The following is a 21725-nucleotide window of genomic DNA, read 5'->3' as shown; positions in this document are numbered from 1 at the left end:
TCCTCTTAAATAATTCACTTGGGTCCTGATAGTAGCAGTAGCTTCTCCGGTTTCTGAGCATTGTCATAGGCAGACAGCTGAAATCGTTTCCAAGGGCTTTATGCAGTTTTAACTCTGAATAAAAAACTCAGAATTTTTTTTAACTCTGAAGCAATCTGAAACTTACAGGAAAACTCCAAGTATACAAATAAATTTTCTTTACCTAGTTTGATTTCAGAATAAGTTGAACAGATGTTCCTTTCTTCCAAATAGTTTGTTGTTTTATAAAACGTCCCTCAGTTTGAGTTTGTGACTTTCCTCATCTGAGATTCAGGTTATCCACCTGTGTATCAAAGAAGTGGTGCCAAGTTCTTCTAATTGTACACTATTCTGGCACATAATTTTGATTTGTTTCATTTCTTTTTTTCTTTCTTTTAAGATACAAAGTCTCGCTACATTGTCCAGGCTAGTCTTAAACTCCTGGGCTCAAGTGATCCTCTTGCCTCCACCTCCTGAATAACTGGAACTTACAGGCATACACCAGCATACCCAACTAATTGATTTGTTTCATTTTTAATGATGCTCATTTTATCTTCATTGAGATAGTGTCAGGATTCTCTGCTGAAACTTAGTCTTTTCCCTTTGTAATTAATAAGTGTTTAATGAGGGAGTTAAGTTGAAATGATAAAAACATTCCATTCCTCATCCTTTCCATTTATTCATTTATTTATTTATACCAATATGGATGCAATATCTCCTATTTTATTTAATGAGGTTGTATATTACTATAATTTATTTTGAGGCTAGGCACAGTAGTTTATGCTTGTAATCCCAGAGCTTTGGGAGGCAGAGGCAGGAAAATCGCTTGAGGCCAGAATTAGAGACCAGCCTGGGCAAGACAGAAAGACACTGTCTCTACAAAAAAAATTTTTCTTTAATTAGCCACACATGGTGGTGTGCATCTGTAGTCCTAGCTACTCGGGATGCTGAGGCAGGAGGATCCCTTGAGCCTAGGAGTTCAATGTTACAGTGAACTATGACCAGCCACTGCACTCCAGTCTGGTGACAGAATGAGACCCTGTCTTTTAAAATAAAATTCAGAAATATATACATATAGAAACATAGATATGTATAGATATCTATCTATATGTATAGATAAATATATCTATATCTATATACATATCTATATATCTATAGATATGTATCTATATTTTATATACATGTTTGAATTGAACATATTCTCTCTATATATTTATAGAACATATTCTCTCTATATATAAAGTTACATATAGATCTATCCAGATATAGACCTATCTAGATAGACCTGTATCTGTTTATTAAGGTCAGTGACTTTATCAGTTTATTGCTTAACTGCTCTATCTATATTTCATACACAGATCTAGATACAGATCTATCTAGATAGACCTAGAGAGCTAGGTATGATCAATCCTACTGGAGTAATCAATAGATTGGAGTAATCAATCTATATATATATAGATATCTATATAAATATATAGAGATATATATATATCTGAGAGCCAGGTATGATCAATCCTACTGGAGTAATCACTGATCCAAGGCACTTTCAGTGAGAGTTAAGAAATATTAAGTTTCTATACATGCATACTCACACACATACACACACACACACACGTACACGTCCATATTTACTCAGTTATTATCACGAGTTCACAAAGATACCCATAACTCCAATCCAATAACAATACAAGGTACAGTTTAGTTTTCTCCTTTTCCATATTTGAAACTTCCTCATCTGACAATGAGAAACTTGGCACTCATTACACTTATGACTTGATCATTTTCCCATATGGAACCAATCGCTCACTGCCACTACCACCACTACGCTATGCCCTTGTAGCCACCAATGTCAGGCCAATATGGGCATCCCTTCCCATTCTGCCTGGGCTCTAACACTCTTGATTGGGCTCATGCCACTCACTATACAGAAGTTATCTTTACCCTGTGTGGTTATAAAACACCATCCTTGGCCACTGCTTTCCTCCCACCCACAATGTGGTAACCCTATCCCACTTCTAGATTTCCTGAAAGTCAGCAGTGGTCTTCTCGGCCTCAACTGCCCAGTCCTTTCGATAGTAATGTAACGCTCTCATTCCCTATATTCTGATTCTATTCAAAATACTTAGAATAGCTTCTATTAATCAAACCCTGACAGACACAGTCATTCGCCATTATTTAAGCATTGATAGAAAAAACTATTTTTAATATTCAACTAAAGTTTGCTTCCTTAGATTCATTTCGCCATTATTTAAGCATTGATAGAAAAAACTATTTTTAATATTCAACTAAAGTTTGCTTCCTTAGATTCAAGAAGTAAATGAAGCCCATGTAAAATAAATAAATCTATACCTATATCTTTTTTTTTATGTAAAATTCACTTTACTTTAGGCAAGGACACAAAAAAAGCCCTGAATCAATGAGGAAAAGCAGGTGTGCATGTATGTCTACACATGTGCAGGAAAGGAATAATATGAAACATACTGGACATCTTATTTTGGTCTGCTTAATATCTTCTCCCCTGCTTTTACTAAAAGAATTTTTTTTCTTGCAGTATTACTCCTCCCCATAATAGTGTCTCAGTAGATTTATCTATGAACATGTCTCTCAAGTGATCCAGTTTTTCAAGTGTCTTAAACAGTTGGAGCTATGTTACTGACAGCAGCACTGCAGAGACTTCTTGCTACCTCGATAATTGCAAGGGTACTAGTCCTTGCCCATAAAACCTGGTTGTTTATGCTTTTGATTTTATGACCACACTTTCTGTTGCTTACAATTAAGAGACACCTCATAATATGCTCAGTTTGTGAAAAATGGGTATATTTATAAGCTCAGGAGTCTCTCAAAAAAACAAAACAATAATATATCTCACAAAAGAATGAAAGTAGTACATGCAGTCTGGATAGACCACAGACAATACTAACTTAAGAAAACCTGTAATTCTCCATTTCAATAAGATTTCTGCCAGTGCCAATACATTAAAAAAAAAAAAAAAAGTATTGTCAATCCATAAAAACAAAAACCCACAAAGGGGTCAAGCGCAGTGACTCATGCCTATAATCCCAGCACTTCGTGGGGCCAATACAGTGGATCACATGAGGTCAGGAGTTCGAGACCAGCATGGCCAACACGGCAAAACCCTGTCTCTACTAAAAATACAAAAATTAGCCAGGCGTGGTGGGGCACGCCAGTTGGGTTGGGAAGCTGAGGCAGAAGAATTGCTTGAACCTAGGAGACAGAGGTTGCTGTGAGCCGAGATTGCACCACTGCACTCTAGCCTGGGCGACAGAGCAAGATTTTGTCCCATACACACACACACAAAAAAAAACATAAAGGGAGAACATAACTCAACAGAACTGTAGTGAACTGCCTGAGGTCATTCACCATTATGCACCTAGAACACTTGAAATCTATTACAACTCTTTCATCCAATCATTTTATAAATATCATATAGCTCTGATAATTGTCAGGTCTTCATCTTTATCCTAGATCAATTTAAAAAGCATCACTTTTTTACCCGGATAAAAATTTCCAGCTCAGTTTTTCTTCTTTTTTCAATTTTCTCCGCCTCAATTTGGCAAGTGTGACAAATGTACAGATGGTTAACAGCTGGTCCTCCACCATACCTAAAGCATGAAAAATGTAAGAATTAAAATGACGGCAATCTTAAGAAAGCTTATGTTCTAGGAAGTTTGTTTCTAACATTTAAGTCAGTGGCCAAATACCCAGTAAAAATAAATTCTCTTAATAAAATTCTCAAAGTAATACAAAAACCAAAAACCATATAAGGACTTGTTATTATGTTTATTAAGGTCAGTGACTTTATCAGTTTATTGCTTAACTTGCTTTATCTATATTTCAACTTTCCCTTACTTCTGCTCCAAAATGTTAGTCAATAACAAAGTAACAGAAGTGATTTCAAAAATTATCATACAACACATAAATGTTAAATTACACATCACAGTTATAGTCAAGTTTTCATCAAATAAAGGCCTCCCCTGGCCTCTCAATTAAGAAGTACTGAATGTATGAATTATTTTCAATATTTAATTAAAGAAAACATAATTAGTAGGAAATTAGTGGCGCAAAATGTTTTAAAATAAAGGTCAGAAGTTGCAAGATCAACCTGGCCAACATGGTGAAACCCCGTCTCTACTAAAAATATAAAAATTAGCCAGGCGTGGAGACGTGCGCCTGTAATCCCAGGTACTCAGGAGGCTGAGGCACAAGAATCACTTGAAACTGGGAGGCAGAGGTTGCAGTGAGCCGAGATCACACCACTGCACTCCAGACTGGGTGACAGAGTGAGACTCCATCTTAAAATTTTTAAATTTACATTGTTAAGGCCAGGCCCAGTGGTGCATGCCCATAATCCCAGTATTTTGGGAGGCCGAGGCGGCCATATGGCTTGAGCCCAGGAGTTCAAGACCAGCCCGGGCATATGGCGAAACCCCATCTCTACAAAATAAAAACCCCCAAAATTAGCCAGACATGGTGATGCATGCCTGTGATCCCAGTTACTCGGCAGGCTGAAGCGAGAGGACCACTTGAGCCTAGGAGGTAGAGGCTGCAGTGAGCCGAGATCATGCCACTCCACTCCAGCCTGGGTAACAGAGCAAGACCTTGTCTCAAAAAAAAGAAAAAAAAAATTTACAATTTAAGAGTAAGATAATTGTGGGAGTATACACATATGTAAAATTTTAGTGTGGGGATATGCAAAATATTTTAAAGAAAGTACTTAAATTACCACAGCATACCTTTGCAGACAAATAATTAGAACAAAAAAATTAAAATTAATTATCTAGACTATGCCACAGTAGCTACAAAGTCTTCCTACTCACACTTTATAATGAATAAGTGAAGGAAAAAGAATAAACATACAGCACAAGGAGCATCTGTGAAATAATCCAATCCCCTTTTAACCAGTTTAACTGACTTTCACAATACTGTATGGTCTGATTTAAAAAACAAACCTGCTATATAGGTTATCCCAAATGTTCTGAGGCAGCATCAAAACCAGGTCTTCAATGTAACCAGCTTTTCTTGGAGGAACACCTAAAAAAAAAAAAAATTTAAACATATTTGTCTCATGCTTTTAATTATATTCCTTTCAAAGATTAAACTCATTTTTTTAACAATAACTAAATGACTGATCAATCCTCATTGTTTTTTTAAGTGGCAGGGTCTTGTTCTGTCACCCAGTCTAGAGAGTACAGTGGCATGATCATGGCTCACAGCAGCCTCAAAATTTCTGGGCTCAAGGGATCCTCCCACACCCGCCTCCTGAGTAGCTGGGACTAGAGGCATGCTTCAACACACCTAGCTAACTTTTTTATTTTTTTTGTAGAAACAGGCTCTCATTATGTTGCCTAGGCTGGTCTCGAACTCATGAACTCAAATGATCCTCCTGCTTTGGCCTCCCAAAGTGCTGGGATTAGAGGCATGAGCCATTGTGTCTGGCCATTTTTTTGAGTCAAGGTCTCACTCTGTCACCCAGGCTGGAGTGCAGCAGCATGACCATGGCTCACTGCAACCTCAAACTCTAGGGCTCAAGGAGTCCTCCTGCCTCAGCCTCCTGAGACACTGGGATTACAGGTGTGAGCCACTGCACCCAGCTCAATCATTGTTCTTACATTCTCTCTCCCAAGAAAGGTAATTATAAAGCATTTTTGGTGATTGTGTTTTCTCAAGATGAACATACACCTTAAAATTTCTATGTCCAATACAGGTATCCCTATCCCTTCTGGTTTCACTACAAACATAATTACCATGAATATCCCATCTTCAACCCTGAAGTTTAATCAGCATCATACAAAGGTCCTATTTATTGTAGTAACAAACATTAACACAGCCAATCTCACAAGGGCCAAAGTTACATTTAATTATGAGGCTTTTTTTTCTTAAATCCCAGATACATTTCCATACTTGGGAAAAAAACCAGCTATTCATTTAGACAATGGGGTTAAGAACCACCAATATAGCTGGCAGATAAAATCACCAGCACAGGAATGCCTCAAGTAGGAAAAATGATGTATAATGGAGGAGCTCACTGTAATGTAAACAGCTGTTTTATGTATCTGACTCTACTATGAAATTAGAGCTTTCACAGAAGAAAAAGGATCTTTAGTGTCCTTAGGCACTAGCAAAAAGTTTAGAAAGCATGTACTCAGTAAATATATGTTCAATAAAGAAGCTAGAGATTATCTATAATTAAAAAGGACAGGTGAATGTCTCAAACCATTAAGTTTGAAAGCAGGTGGGGAAATAGGAAATAAGTGTGTGAGGAAAATTCTTGGCTCTCCTAATTTGCAAATTATTTTACAGCAAACTTCTACCACTGCTTTGCATTACAGGATTTCTTACCTCCATGAATACAAAGAAAGTCATTATTTGAAATAGGGCCAGGTTCGGCAAAGGTCTTAAATTTATTTAGCCACTGTCGAGAAATATAAAACTGAAGGAGGCTTGGTTCCATTATGTTCAACAAATTTGATATCCTTCTCCTCTCTTTTTGTGCCTCTTCACTGCTCTTCCTATTAACAACAATGATTAAATTCAATATGCATTTTACTACATTACTAGTAGATGGATTTTTCTTCCTATTAGACTCATCACACATATTAACACTATTAGGTCTTGGGAATTTCAAGAGAAATATACTTTGTATTATCCACCAAATACATATATACCCATAGGGATAACACTGTATCTTATCTACGGGTATCCACATAACTACGGGAACACAGTAAGCATTCAAATGTTTGTTAATAAGATCAAACTAAATAATTAATCTGCTTCTGTTTCAGGAGCTAGCACCTTCTTTTATAAGATGCTAAAAACTACCAAATATTTTTATAGTAATACTTCCATTATTAGCTACTTTAGGAGAAAATTTGGTACTTAATTCAGACCATCAATGCCTAATTTTTAAATTACAATTTTTTTTTTTTTTTTTTGAGACAGAGTCTCACTGTGTCGCCCAGGCTGGAGTGCAGTGACCAGATCTCAGCTCACCGCAAGCTCCGCCTCCCGGGTTTACGCCATTCTCCTGCCTCAGCCTCCCGAGTAGCTGGGACTACAGGCGCATGCCACCTCGCCCGGCTAGTTTTTTGCATTCTTTAGTAGAGACGGGGTTTCACCGTGTTAGCCAGGATGGTCTCGATCTCCTGACCTTGTGATCCGCCCGTCTCGGCCTCCCAAAGTGCTGGGATTACAGGCTTGAGCCACCGCGCCCAGTTTTTTTTTTTTTTTAAGATGGAATCTCACTCTGTTGCCCAGGCTGGAGTACAGTGGCACAATCTTGGCTCACTGCAACCTCCACCCGTGGGGTTAAACCGATTCTCCTGCCTCAGCCTCCTGAGTAGCTGGGATTACAGGCGACTGCCACCATGCCTGGCTAAGTTTTGTATTTTTAGTAGAGACAGGGTTTCACCATGTTGGCCAGGCTGGTCTTGAACTCCTGACCTTGTGATCCACCCACCCTGGCCTCCCAAAGTGCTATGATTACAGGCGTGAGCCACCACGCCCAGCCCTAAAATTAATCTTTCTAAAACAAATCCCTTTGCTCTTCAAGTAAATGATTTAGCATTTTCTGAACAAAGAATAATTCTACATATACAGCCTTTTACTGTATTTTACTGTAATGAAACAGGAGGAAAGCAATTTCTAATCACTGATAAGCCCAAACTGTGAGATGTTCTTTCACATCTATAGCTATTTCCATTACCTATAGAAAAGAACATAAGCTTCTGCATTTTGTACAGTAGATTCTGAAACTTCAGTGACACTCTGATCATCAAATTCATACCACAGATTATTTAGATTGTTTCGGCAGTAGGCTATATAGTGTCCACCTGAATTTGAGGGAAAAGAAATCATTACAGTAATACAAAAACAACACAAGAAAGGAAGATAAACATTTTATATTTCCAGTGCCTAGCACAGTAGCTGGAATATAGGAAGAACTATGCTTGTATTTTTTTTCAATTTGCATGCTTGCCACCATTCCTTCATCACCTGATGACAGAACATGTAATTTTTTTTTTATTTTTTATTTTTTTTTATTTTTTAAGAGACAGTCTTGCTCTGTTCCCCAAGCTGGAGTGCAGTGAAGGGATCACAGGTCACTGCAGCCTCAAATTTCTGGGCTCAAGCCATCCTCTTGCCTCAGCCTCCTGAGTAATTGGAACCACAGGTGCACATCCCCACAACCAGCGAATTTATTTTTATTTTTTTAGAGATGGGGTGTTGCCATGTTGTCCAGGCTGTTCTCAAACTCCTAGTCTCAAGTGATCCTTCTGCCTCAGCCTACAAAGGTGCTGGGATTATAGACATGAGTCACTAACACCTGCCAGGGTCTCTCCCGCAGACCCTGACCCAGTGACAGATGAATGAAGTACACTGACACAGATATTCTGCTTTGTCAGTCCGGCTGAGCCTCCGGGCCGGGCCACTTACAGACTTCAAGAAGAGTGCTGTAAGCAGTTGCAACCAAAGCCTCGACCAGCCAGTGAGACTCGCATTTGTTCAGTACAGATTAACTGACAAAGCCTTGAGTCAGCACCACTAGAGGGTAAATGACATTGCAAACATTCCAAGTAGAAAGCAATTAAGCACCCAGTAAATCAAAGGTTAATCTTAGGACCACATGGGTAAACAAGCTAGTTAGATAAACTCCCCATATTCCTTTGTTTCTACTCTAATTTATTTAACTAAGGGGACAAGGCTGCCTTCAGCCAAGTACTATACGTAAAAACTCCCAGCCCTCCAGAAGGGTTTGTGTATATTTTCTATAACTACAATTTTTCCCACCAGCCTGACTGAACCCCGACAAACACCTAGTTATTAGAAAACATTATCTTTTTTTTTTTTTGTTTTGAGACAGAGCTTCGCTCTTGTTGCCCAGGCTGGAGTGCAATGGTGCAATCTCGGCTCATTGCAACCTCTACCTTCGAGGTTCAAGCTATTCTCCTACCTCAGCCTCCCGACTAGCTGGGATTACAGGCACCCACCACCATGCCCGGCTAATTTTTTGTATTTTTAGTAGAGACAGAGTTTCATCATGTTGACCAGGCTGGTCACGAACTCCTGACCTCAGATGATCCACCTGCTTCGGCCTCTCAAAGTGTGGGATTATAGGTGTGAGCCACCACACCCAGTTAGAACACATAATCTTAAAAAAACCCAGTAAAAAATCATGTTAGGGCCAGGCGTGGTGGCTCACGCCTGTAATCCCAGCACTTTGGGAGGCCGAGGCAGGTGGATCACGAGGTCAAGAAATCGAGACCATCCTGGCTAACACGGTGAAACCCTGTCTCCACTAAAAATACAAAAAATTAGCCGCGTGTGGTAGCAGGCGCCTGTAGTCCCAGCTACTTGGGAGTCTGAGGCAGGAGAATGGTGTGAACCCGGGAGGTGGAGGTTGCAGTGAGCCAAGAACGTGCCACTGCACTCCAGCCTGGGCAACAGAGCAAGACTCCGTCTCAAAAAAAATAACAAAAAAAATCATGTTAATGCCTTATTTAACTGTATACAATTTTCAATATTGGAAACATCATAGTGAAAATATTTAATTTCATAAAATTGACATGTTTCTAACAATTAGCAGTAACATCTGTTTTTAACGTTTTTTTCTTTTAGATATGCAGATATTATTTAAAAGATCAATTAGGATGTTTAACTTTTTTTTTTTTTTTTTTTGTAGAGATGGGGTTTCACTATGTTGCCCAGGCTGGTCTCAAACTCCTGGCTTTAAGTGATTCTCTCACCTCAGTCTCCCAAAAGGCTGGTATTACAGGTATGAGCCACCATCCCTAGGCTTATTTTAATTTTTTTTTTAATCTAGGAACATCTGTTAAACCTATATACTTACTACTTGCAGTTCCATGATGGCAAATGACTGACAGAAGATCATAAGTCACAATTTGAGCTGGACTATCCTTAGCAAGAAATGGCTGAAGATCCAAGCCTTCCAGTGGAAATGAAACATGAGTACTGATTTTGGTGGAAAACATTAGTTCATGTCTGAATCTTTTAAGGTGGATGCATAAAATCTAAAAGAATAAAATTCAAAACTAATTTGTCAATACAGAAAACAAAAAGCATTATAATAGGTAAAACTTAGTAATATTTTTATTCAACAAGCAAGAAACTGAGGTGTTCAATCAAAATACAATTATAAAGTTATTTAGATTTTTATTTAGTTTTAAATGCTAAAGGAGTCTATTCAATATATACTGAAGTGTCAAGGTTAAGTATTAATCTGCAATTATAACCTGCTTCCAGAGATGTTAAAAATATGGAAATGGTGAAACAAGGTACTTTCTAAGTTCACTGCTATTTGTTTTTCTAATTTTACACTTTAGACCTGGCAAGATCCTGCGAATATGATTACACTTTGTTCAACATAGCACACTGTTAAAGGACACTTACGGTATTTAACTTAATATTTTAAAAATGCATAATCTTCAAAAGGCATGCACAGCAACCATTCAATTCTTTAACCAAGCAGAGAGAATTTATTACTACATTTTGTTACATTAATACTCTATGTTCCTACCACATAATACAAGTTGAGCTAAAATAATGTCCATACCTCAGGAAACTTTTGTACTTTACAAAACTTTACTCCATTTCTCAACCTAAGGGGAGAAAAGAGAAAATCAATTAGTCTACAAAAAAACTTAGTATATTTAAATTTGCAGCAAAAATCTTTTAGAAAATGCAGAGATCCAGCCAGGCCAACATGGTGAAATCCCGTCTCTACTAAAAATACAAAATTAGCCAGGCATGGTGGCACATGCCTGCAGTCCCAGATACTCGGGAGGCGGAGATAGGAGAATCACTTGAACCCAGGAGGCGAAGTTTGCAGAGAGCCAAGATCACACCATTGTACTACAGCCTGGGCTGGAGTGAGACCCTGTCTGGAAAAAAAAAAAAAAAAAAAAAAAAAACAGAACAAGAAAAGAAAGAAAGGGAAGGGGAAGGGGAAGGGGAAGGGAAAGAGGAAGGAGAAGGGGAAGGGGAGGGGAAGGCAAGGCAAGGCAAGGCAAGGGAGAGACAAAAGATATCAGACTAGAAATACTTGCCACTGAATTATGTTACATGTATACATTAAATATCTTAATCAAAACACTGGAGTCCCTTATTGTAAAAAATAATTTAAACTGGCCGGGTGTGGTGGCTCACACCTGTAATCTCAGTACTTTGGGAGGCCAAGGCGGGCAGATTATAAGGTCAGGAGATTGAGACCATCCTGGTCAACATGGTGAAACCCCATGTCTACTAAAATACAAAAAATTAGCCGGGCATGGTGGCACATGCCTGTAGTCCCAGCTACTGAGGAGGTTGAGGCAGAGCAATCACTTGAACGCAGGAGGCAGAGGCTGCAGTGAGCCAATATCGTGCCACTGCACTCCAGCCTGGTGACAGAGCAAGACTCCATCTCAAAAAATAATAATAGCAATTTAAACCAAGGTATCAGTAATCAAAAATTTAGAGAGTTATATAACTCTTTGGTGAAAATTGTTTTAACAAATGTGCTACTGTCTATGGTGTGGCTATGCTTTTAAAATATCTAGATATTAAGTAAAACCAGATAAAGCAAAATCTCAGTTTTATAAAATGTGTAGTTCAAGTTAATATATCAAAATCTTAGCCAGGCACCACGGCTCACGCCTATAATCCCAGCATTTTGGGAGGCCGAGGTGGGCAGATCACCTGAGGTCAGGAGTTCAAGACCAGCCTGACCAATATGGCAAAACCCCATCTCTACTAAAAATACAAAAATTAGCTGGGTGTGGTGGCGAGCACCTGTAATCCCAGCTACTCAAGAGGTTCAGGCAGGGAAAATTGCTTGAACCCAGAAGGCAGAGGTTGCAGTGAGCCGAGATTACACCACTGCACTCCAGCCTGGGTGACAGAGCAAGGCTCCTTCTTAAAAAAAAAAAAAAAAAGTCTTGGCCGGGCACAGTGGCTCATGCTTGTAATTTCAGCATTTTGGGAAGCCAATGTTGGCAAATCGTTGTGAGCCAAGGACTTTGCGATCAGCCTGTGCAACATAAACCCCATCTCTACAAAAAATACAAATTAGCCAGGTATGGTGCATGCATCTGTAGTCCCAGCTACTTCAGAGGCTGAGGCAGGAGGATCGCTTGTGACCAGGAAGCTGAGGCTGCAAAGAGCTGTTATCATGCTAGTGAACCTTCAGCCTTGGTGATAGAATGAGACTATGTCTCAAACGGAAAAAAAAAAAAACTTTATTCTTACATGTGGTAAAAAGATAAAGGATGTTTATTATTAATAATCAAAATTAATACACATTCGACAGATCTCTACTTTGAATCTGGAGGAAGATGCAAGGTTCTTTTCCATCTTCCCTGTTATCTTTTTCCTAGTATGCTTTGCTTTACAAGAAACAATCCCTTTCCAAGCCAACTTCCTTTTCAGCAGTCAGCTAGGGCTTCAAGAACAAAGTGATAAAATGTCTCCAAAAGTAGAAGTCAGCTTTCTCATCTTTATCAACCAAATAATATACCATTCCTTTCTGTCATGTCATGATCAGTTGCAGATCAATGTTTCCTTGAGGTTACTGCCAAGAAGTAGAAGTCTGTATTATCCCAGATCTTATTAGCAGGCCGTTGTATGTCTATTATAGAGATTGAGAAGAAATTTCCAGTTCACTCTGCCTCACAAATAGTTGCTTTTCGCCAAGTCTTCCAACACTTTTTTCTGACTTACCACTAAGAAGCATTGAAAGTCTAAATTGATTACAAGATAGAAAAAGGCAGCTGGTAGTAGATGTAAACAAAATCAGACTTTAGCTCTCTTTTTTGTCTGCCACTGTAACAGCAGATAACACTGAAGTTGGTATAACCTTTAGGAATTTTATGTAGATCTGAAACTTTGTACCTTTTACTTCCTGAATCTAGCCTGTTAAAATCGTAATTCAGAAGAAAATATTGCCTTATTTAGGAAAATGTTTTATGCAAAATCACGTACAGATTTCATCCCTCAAAATATACTCTCTCACATCTTAGATAAGCCTATTAAATCTGTCAAATTTTTACCTTACATTTGTTTCACAAAACAGCTAATCTCTATTATTACCAGCATAAAGCTTTCTGGCCTATATTTTTCTAAATACAGCAAATTTAACTCCACATACCCAATTCTAAAAACCAAGAAAAATACACAACAAGAAATTAAAAGCACTGTCAATGTCACTTACTTTTTGCATTTTTCACAACTGTACATATTGTCACCTGCAAATAAAACAGATGTGGCATTGGTTTCATATTAACAGCAAATTGCTTATTATGGTCCTGTAATTCTTTGATTTTGCCCCACGCTGACCTCCCACCACAGTAAAAAAAGGTTCCCTTTTTTCAGTCTATGCTCATGAATCAGGTTACTGTTTACCTTCCCCTCCCTTAACTCCTGCCAACATTGAAGACCTACCTCAAATAGTATATTTTCCATTTATTCATTGAACAAAACTTACTGAGTGCCTGTCATATGTCAAAGCAAGTACTAGATACACAAAAATAGTGAATGACCTTAAATGATACAGAGTAGTTCACAATTACAGACACATAAATAAGTCCATTATTTTGATTGAGTTTGCCCTTCTATGGATCTCAGAAGAGCTTTAAAACATTTCACTGCTGGGCGCGGTGGCTCACGCCTGTAATCCCAGCACTTTGGGAGGCCGAGATGGGCGGATCACAAGGTCAGGAGATTAAGACCATCCTGGTGAACATTGTGAAACCCCGTCTGTACTAAAAATACAAAAAAATTAGCCGGGCGTGGTGGCGGGCACCTATAGTTCCAGCTACTCGGGAGGCTGAGGCAGGAAAATGGCATGAACCAGGGGGGTGGAGCTTGCAGTAAGCGGAGATTGTGCCACTTCACTCACTCCAGCCTGGGCAACAGAGCGAGATTCTGTCTCAAAAAAAAAAAAATTTTCACCTATCATTTGTCTTATACTACAGGAATTCACATGAATTACTTAAGGATGTGATTTTTCTTGTTATATTTATATCATCAAGGTGGACACTAACCTAATGCCAATATGTGAAATTACTATTAAGCTGTCTTAAAACTTAGCTTTTATGAATACATTTTATTATTTAGTCCCACTTGTATTTTAGATTCACCTACAACAATTTAGCCATAGATATTACTGTATTTCTTACCTTTTAGTTCATCTCTGGCAAAGAAGGCAGCAAGACAATCTTGCAAGGTTACTACTGGACCCCAAAACCAGCTAGGGACACATGAGACAACAAACCTGAAACATCATTGATAGAAAAAAAAGGAAGTGTTCTGCCAGTACAGCAGAAACAGCAGTTTTAACAATCATGTAATACAAAGAAAATAAATGCATACCTCTTCACATATTCCATGAAAAAAGCTATCCACCCTTGTGGAGCATATGCTTCGCCACATGATCCTGCTTTGACTATAGAAGTTGGATGACTTGATGAATGCAGCTTAGCAAGGTCTTCCTTGCCAGGAATTGGCAAGGACAGATCTTGAAAGGTCTCGAGGGTTACAGACACCTAAAATTGTTCCGTGTTTTAAAAATGGGATGAACATAATACAGCAAAACATTTACAAGGTTAGATTTTAGACTCTAAAGATCAAAGTATGTTTAAACACGAAAAACAAAAAAACACACACACAAATTGAACAGCTTTAATAGTCAAAATAGCAAAAAAAAAAAAAAACACTTGCTCTGTATCAGGTATCTTCACACAAGCCCTGTGCAGTAGCTTTTAGCATCCCCATTACAATCACAGATGCTGCAGCATTAAACACCCCAAATCCAGCCACTGCATCTTGAGGTCCAAACTCTTTAAGCACTATTGTATTTATTTTTGAAAACTGACCTTGATGGTAGTTTTAAAATGTTTTTTTAAAAAGCCTGAGGCAAAACCTGGCATCTAATTTTAAATAGCTAAAAATATGTCTGATAATTTCACTTAAATATTTAGTACCAAAATAACCTACATTGAAACGATCCTATTGAAAGTTCTTAGATCTGACTTGAGATTCCAACACAATAATTGAAATCTTTTTTGTTTTTGAGATGTTATTTCACATTCATCATTGCACTAAAGTAAAACTGTACTTAAGAAAAGCTCAAAGAAACTTTGAAGGATTGAAGTGTTATTAAAAAATTCATGATTTTAATTTATGCCTTGGTTATTGTCTATGAATTTGATACTACCTTTAGTATCTGAGTACCAACCTAAACATGGAAAAATATTTACAAACCATATTATAACCAAATATAAAACATACATTCACAGCTTTGTACCTGTGAATATCAACAAATTCCCAGTACACAAATTTCATCAGCCTGGGAGAATATGCAGGTGTTACTAATTCTTGTTGCTGAGCAACTTCTCGCCTTTATATGTAACCAAAATAGATGACGAAGGATAATGTGTGCCTGTCCAATGATAGGTCACTATCCTTTAAACAGGATGCTGCTACTTCCAAAAAAGTAAATTCTACACCTAGAATCAATTTGTATTGATGTAAACACAATAAATGCATGCATGTATGATCATCAATAGCAAAGAGAAGGAATTAAACTTTTCACATCATCTTGTCACATTTTTAAAGAGCATTTGACAGGAATTTTCTGTGTATTCTAATACCCTCATACTCACCCTGTCACAAGTCAGACACTGCACTGAACTAATGATTGTTCCATCAAATATGTCTGAAATAACACTTCTGTATTTCTTGTGCTGTTTTTTTCTCTTTGGAGATGCAGACTGAGCTAGGATTGAAAAACATTAAAAAAAAATCAAAGCAGCTCTTCACATTTTTCTCTGGAATCTTTTTTTGTCTTGTCAATCTTACTTGTATATGATCTCTAGAATACTTAAACAGTAAAACTTACTGTGTTGATAAGGAAATTTTCAAAATACTCTTCAAAAGAGCACAAGCATTAAAAAAAGAAAAGAAACCAAGCAGACAAGGCTTAAGATGTTTGTTGTTGTTATTGTTTTGTTTTGAGACGGAGTCTCGCATTGTCACCCATGCTGGAGTGCAGTGGCACAATCTCGGCTCACTGCAAGCTCCGCCTCCCGGGTTCACACCATTCTCCTGCCTCAGCCTCCCAAGTAGCTGGGACTACAGGTGCCTGCCACCATGCCTAGCTAAGTTTTTGTATTTTCAGTAGAGACAGGGTTTCACCATGTTAGCCAGGATGGTCTTGATCTCCTGACCTCATGATCTGCCCGCCTTGGCCTCCCAAAGTGCTGGGATTACAGGTGTGAGCCACCGCGCCTGGCCTGTTGTTTTTTTAAAAGTATGATCGTTGGCTACCATAAATGTAAGAAAGGGAACAAATTCATATAAGAAAAGGAACAAATTCTAAATTAGCACAATATTCATCACTGGGATGTTATTTAAATGTTCTACAAGTCAAAAGAAGAGGCAAAGAGGTTAGGAAGTGAGGGAAAGATGATGAAAGTCATCATCAGGCTGAAGATGAAATAGAAGGGGTTCAGTCTCCCTATCCTGATTTCAGAGCAATTCTGTTTTCACTTATTTGTTTTGGTTTCCAAGCAAGGCTTTATTTGAAGAAAAGATTCCATTATTTAAAGTTTTTAAGAGTTCTTTATATATTTCTGGATACATGTCCTTTGCTAGCTGTATGATTTATAAATATATCCAACCTTATCTTCCCATTCTCTGAATGTCCTTTGTCAACAAAAATTTTTAATTTTTTTCTTTAATGGATCATGCTTTTAACGTCTTTAAGAACCCTTTGTCTAACCCAAGGCCACAAAGACTTTCTCCTATGTTTTCTTCTAAGAAAACATAATACTGGAACTCTCATACATACCTGGAAGGAATACTAAATGGTAGACACTCTGCTAAAAAGTCTGGCAGTTTAATACAACTATAAGCATTAAACAAACATAAAACCCAGTAACCCCACTTCTAGGCATTTGTCCTAGACAAATGAAAACATGTTCTTACAAAAACCTGTACATAAATTTTAGACCAACATTATTCATAATTGCCAAAAATTGGAAACAATTCAAAAGTCCACCAATGAGTAAGTAAATAAATAGTGGTATACCCATAAAAAATGAAATATTAGGCCAGGCACGGTGGCTCACGCCTGTAATCCCAGCACTTTGGGAGGCAGAGCTGGGCAGATCACAAGGTCAGGAGTTCGAGACCAGCATGGTCCATCTCTACTAAAAATACAAAAAATTAGGCAGGTATGGTGGCGCACACCTGTAGTCTCAGCTACTCGGGAGGCTGAGGCAGGAGAATTGCTTGAACCTGGCAGGCGGAGACCGCAGTGAGCAAAGGTTGCACCACTCCACTCTAGCCTGGGCGACAGTGAGACTCCGTCTCAAAACAAAACAAAACAAAACAAAAAGAAATATTACTTGGTAATAAAAGGAACAAACTATTCAGACATGCAGTAACATGAATGAATCTCAAATGCATTATCCTGAGAGGCAAACCTGTTTCAAAAGACTACATATAAAAAGATTTTAGAAAATCAAAAGACTACATACTATATGATTCCATTTATATGACATTCTAGGAAAAGGCAAAACAATAAGAAAAGAGAATCAAGGATGCCAGAACATAGGAGTAGAGAGATGATCTGATTACAAAGTAGTACTACGCAGCAATTCTTTGCGGTGTTAGAACTGTTCTGTATTTCGTTTGTGGTGGAGTAACAAGAATCTATGCTGCAGGTGTTAAAATTCATAAAGCTCTCTACACAAGAAAAAGTGAATTCAACTGTATGTAAAATTTTAAAAACAGAGTACCAACACACAAAATTTGTAATCATGTCTATGTAAAATTATGCTATCAATTTTAAAAGATCAAATCGTATTTCATAATTAACACTTTAAATTATCAAGAATCAAAACCATCATTTTAAACTAAGACTCAAAGCAAAAGAGACTGAATAAGATAAACTTTTTACCTTTTTTGTGTGGTGGTGCCAATCCTGGCCATAAATTGCCTGATTTAGGAGGGCTTGCTGATAAACGTGGATTAACACCTTCATTTGACGGAAGGATTTGTGGTGTAGACAGGTCATTCGAATGGACATCAGTGATATATTCTGTAAGATTTAAAATTTGTATTATTACCCTAAATAGGAAAATTATTCTAACTGTCCAGTAATGTTAATTTAAAGGTTTCTTAATTTGATATTTTGAACACAATTCATACTAACAAATGTCAAGTTAAATACTTAACAAAGTGCTTACTAAGAAAAATAACAGTAACCTTCTACCCAGAAATCCAACTAATTTTTGTTTGTTTGTTTATTTTGAGACAGAGTCTCCCTCTGTCCCCCAGGCTGGAGTGCAGAGGTGCGATCTCAGCTCACTGTAACCTCCACCTCCCGGATTTAAGCAATTCTCCTGCCTCAGCCTCCCAAGTAGCTGAGATTACAGGCATGTGCCACCAGGTCCGGCTCATTTTTGTATTTTTAGTAGAGATGGGGTTTCACCACGTTGGCTAGGTTGGTCTCAAACTCCTGGCCTCAAGTGATCCACCCACTTTGGCCTCCCAAAGTGTTTGGGTTATAGATGTGAACCACCATGCCCTACCCCAACTAATGTTTATAACATACTACTATTACAGGCAGTTTAGGAAGTGAGCGGTGGAAATACAAAGCCAAAGAGGATCTTGTTTGTCCAAATATAGCATTAAAAAAAAAAAAGAGGCTAGGCTGGGTGGCTAACGCCTATAATCCCAACACTGGGAGGCCAAGATGGGAAGACTGCTTGAGCCCAGGAGTTCAAGACCAAACTGGGCAACATCATGAGACCCCCCACCTCTACAAAAAAAATCTAAAAATTAGCTGGGCATGGTGGTGCATGCCTGTAGTCCCGGCTACTCAAGAGGCTGAGGTGCAAGGATCACTTGAGCCCAGGAGGTTGAGGCTGTGGTGAGATGTGATCATGCCACTGCACTCCAGCCTGGGTGATGGAATGAGACCCTGTTTCAGATGGAAAAAAAAAAAAAAAAAAAAGATATTCAGGACAGTTTTTTAGAAGTTCAAAACCATGTGAAAGAAAAACAGATTATTCTCCCAAACTAACATAATAATCAAAATCAAGAAATGTAGGTATAAAGTAATCATAAATTATTTTGTTCTTACTGTAATAAAAGAAAAAACACACCACTTCATCAGGAAATACTTTTTTTAGAATTATAAGATGAATCAAGAAAATATAAGAGCTATCTTAATTGTTTGCTTTGGATTCCTAGTGCCTAACATATTCCAGGGCAAGGGAATGTGCTCAGTAACTATTTGAGTGAAGAAAAGCAAATTGTTCATAAGAGATCTTGAAAGGGGATGTACTCAGAAATTTTTCCAGATAATGCAAAATCGTTTTTCACACAGGCATTTCTCAATTTTTCAACCATGACTAAATGAGACTGCATAATATTGGGAGTGAAAAAACAACTCACTCTAGGACTTTCTGAAGGGAATAAAGTTAATGAGATTTAGATTGGGAGCTGGCAATTTTTTCCTCTAACGGACCAAAGAGTAAGTATTTTAGGTTTGTGTGCCTTACAGACTTCACCAGATTTTTTTCATTAAGCCCTTAAAACACCTAAAAGCTCAGACTCCTGACTTAGGTTATCCCCTAATTACTATATATAAGAACAAACCTGTTACAGAGCAATAAAAGATGAGTATGTCCCTAATCAGGCTTAACTGGGCTTTTGACAAGAAAATCCTGGACAGCAGTCAAAGCTAAGTCTTTCAATACTGATACCTGACATATTTATTCACTCCCAATTTCTACACAAGATCTGTATAATTAAGGAGCCTAACACTCTTAGTCTTCCTGACTAGAAAGCATCTGTGCACTTTACACAAGTGAACCACAAATCTTCCTATAGTTAAGAATATTTCTCAAGAAGAAATTTTGGATTCATTCAAATACCTAAATAAATTGTTTAGTTACTCTCACTCTTCAGTAATTACAGAAAAAAAACTGTTTTACATTACATGTCTGCCACTTATTTTAAGATCACATAATTTGAACCTCTAACAGCCCAATTTTGTGTGCTTTGGAAAACTAAATACCACATTTAAAGCCAAGATAAGTTAACTCTTAAAGAGATAAATTACAAGGCAATTCAGCTTTCATTTGGCCACATGCTCTTTCTCAAAGTAACACTGACTAGTATCACGGCATAATCTATCACAGCAGGGCTCACTATAGTTAATTAAACTTCTACACTAAAACACATCTGATGTGACTCCAATGACAACAATCTTAATCTACTAATGTATATAATTAGAAAATTGCTGGCTGGGCGCGGTGGCTCACGCTTGTAATCCCAGCACTTTGGGAGGCCGAGGCAGGTGGATCACCTGAGGTCGGGAGTTCAAGACCAGCCTGACCAACATGGAGAAACCCCGTCTCTACTAAAAATACAAAATTAGCCGGGGTGGTGGCACATGCCTGTAATCCCAGCTACTCGGGAGGCTGAGGCAGGAGAATCGCTTGAACTCGGGAGGTGGAGGTTGCGGTGAGCCGAGATCGCGCCATTGCACTCCAGCCTGGGCAAAAAGAGTGAAACTCTGTCTCAAAAAAAAAAAAAAAAGAAAATTGCAATTTGGGTTATTTGCTGTTTTCCAGGATCACAACATAATTTGCTTAAAATAAAAGAGAAAATTCTGGGGAGCCCAATTTTTCAGATTACTGCATGACTATACAAAAGACATCTGATGAAATGTTTACTTCAAAAGGAGAATTAATTTCTTATATAATTAAATGACCTCAAAATTTCCTTTTCTCCTCAGGTTCTATCATTTTATGACCAATACTCACATGCAAATACTGCTAAACTATAATTCTAATTAGAAATACCCAAAGTAACATTTAAACACCCATATCTACAAATGAAATAATATCATTTTCATGAACAAACTACTAAATTGTCACCTGAAGCTCTGCTGTGTATTTGCACTTTGACAGTTTCCTGGTTGTTTAAGTCAACTGTTTCAGATATAGAGTCTCTATCTTTATCTAATTCACCTTCAGAATTTACTTTATTAATCTTATTGCATATCTTCTCTTTTTGCCAATCTTTTGACATTTCTGAATTGTTTTCATCATCCTGAATTAACATTGTTGTTTCATTATTATCTTCACAAAAGCCTCTAGAGCCATTTTCATTTTCTGCTTTATCACTGTTGCTACAAGATTCACAAGACTGAAAATCTACATCTGACTGGCTCTTGTCTTCTTCCATTGTCTCCTCAGTGGTTATGGTTTGCGGATCTTCTTCTACTTCCATGACTTGCTCTTTCAATTCTTCATGAAGCAGATCCATTAAACATCGAAGGAATTCTTGAGCATCCTAATATATCAGCAACATAATGTTACCACTTCATTACATGTGTATATAGAAACATAAGGGAAAATATACAAAATATCATTATCAACTTATATATAAACATACAGCACTATATTGAGAAAATACTAGTTTGTAGAGCATAAAGCACTAGAGAAATGAAGATGCACTCACTTCCAAAAAGTTAGGTAAATAAAGTTTTCTTTTTTTGAGATGGGATCTCATTCTGTTGTCCAAGCTGGAATGCTGTGGCATGACCACAGCTCACTGTAGCCTCGATCCCCCAGGTTCAAGCAATTCTCCCACCTCAGCCTTCTTAGTAGCTG

At 37.8% G+C, this 21725-nt stretch overlaps 1 protein-coding gene across 3 annotated transcripts in view; it reads right to left on the bottom strand.

The window, feature by feature from the left end:
• Positions 1-21725, bottom strand: part of USP33 (ubiquitin specific peptidase 33) — a 70672-nt gene that overhangs the window by 12390 nt on the left and 36557 nt on the right. For 2 of the 3 annotated variants that reach the window (XM_007978226.3, XM_007978228.3), the window contains 12 exons: positions 20988-21405; positions 17996-18136; positions 15696-15808; positions 14404-14576; positions 14211-14305; positions 13244-13277; positions 10610-10655; positions 9887-10067; positions 7742-7868; positions 6379-6548; positions 4989-5070; positions 3533-3641 (listed from right to left, as the gene is read on the bottom strand). In XM_007978226.3, the coding sequence (XP_007976417.3) occupies positions 3533-3641; positions 4989-5070; positions 6379-6548; positions 7742-7868; positions 9887-10067; positions 10610-10655; positions 13244-13277; positions 14211-14305; positions 14404-14576; positions 15696-15808; positions 17996-18136; positions 20988-21405 (1689 nt within the window). The remainder of the gene's footprint in view (positions 1-3532; positions 3642-4988; positions 5071-6378; positions 6549-7741; positions 7869-9886; positions 10068-10609; positions 10656-13243; positions 13278-14210; positions 14306-14403; positions 14577-15695; positions 15809-17995; positions 18137-20987; positions 21406-21725) is intronic. The other variant, XM_007978227.3, reaches the window with a different exon arrangement.

This window comes from Chlorocebus sabaeus, chromosome 20 (genome assembly GCF_047675955.1).
Source record: "Chlorocebus sabaeus isolate Y175 chromosome 20, mChlSab1.0.hap1, whole genome shotgun sequence".
Lineage (NCBI taxonomy): Eukaryota > Metazoa > Chordata > Mammalia > Primates > Cercopithecidae > Chlorocebus > Chlorocebus sabaeus.
Note: the sequence above shows the minus strand (reverse complement) of the source record. Positions and strands in the feature narration are given on the sequence as shown.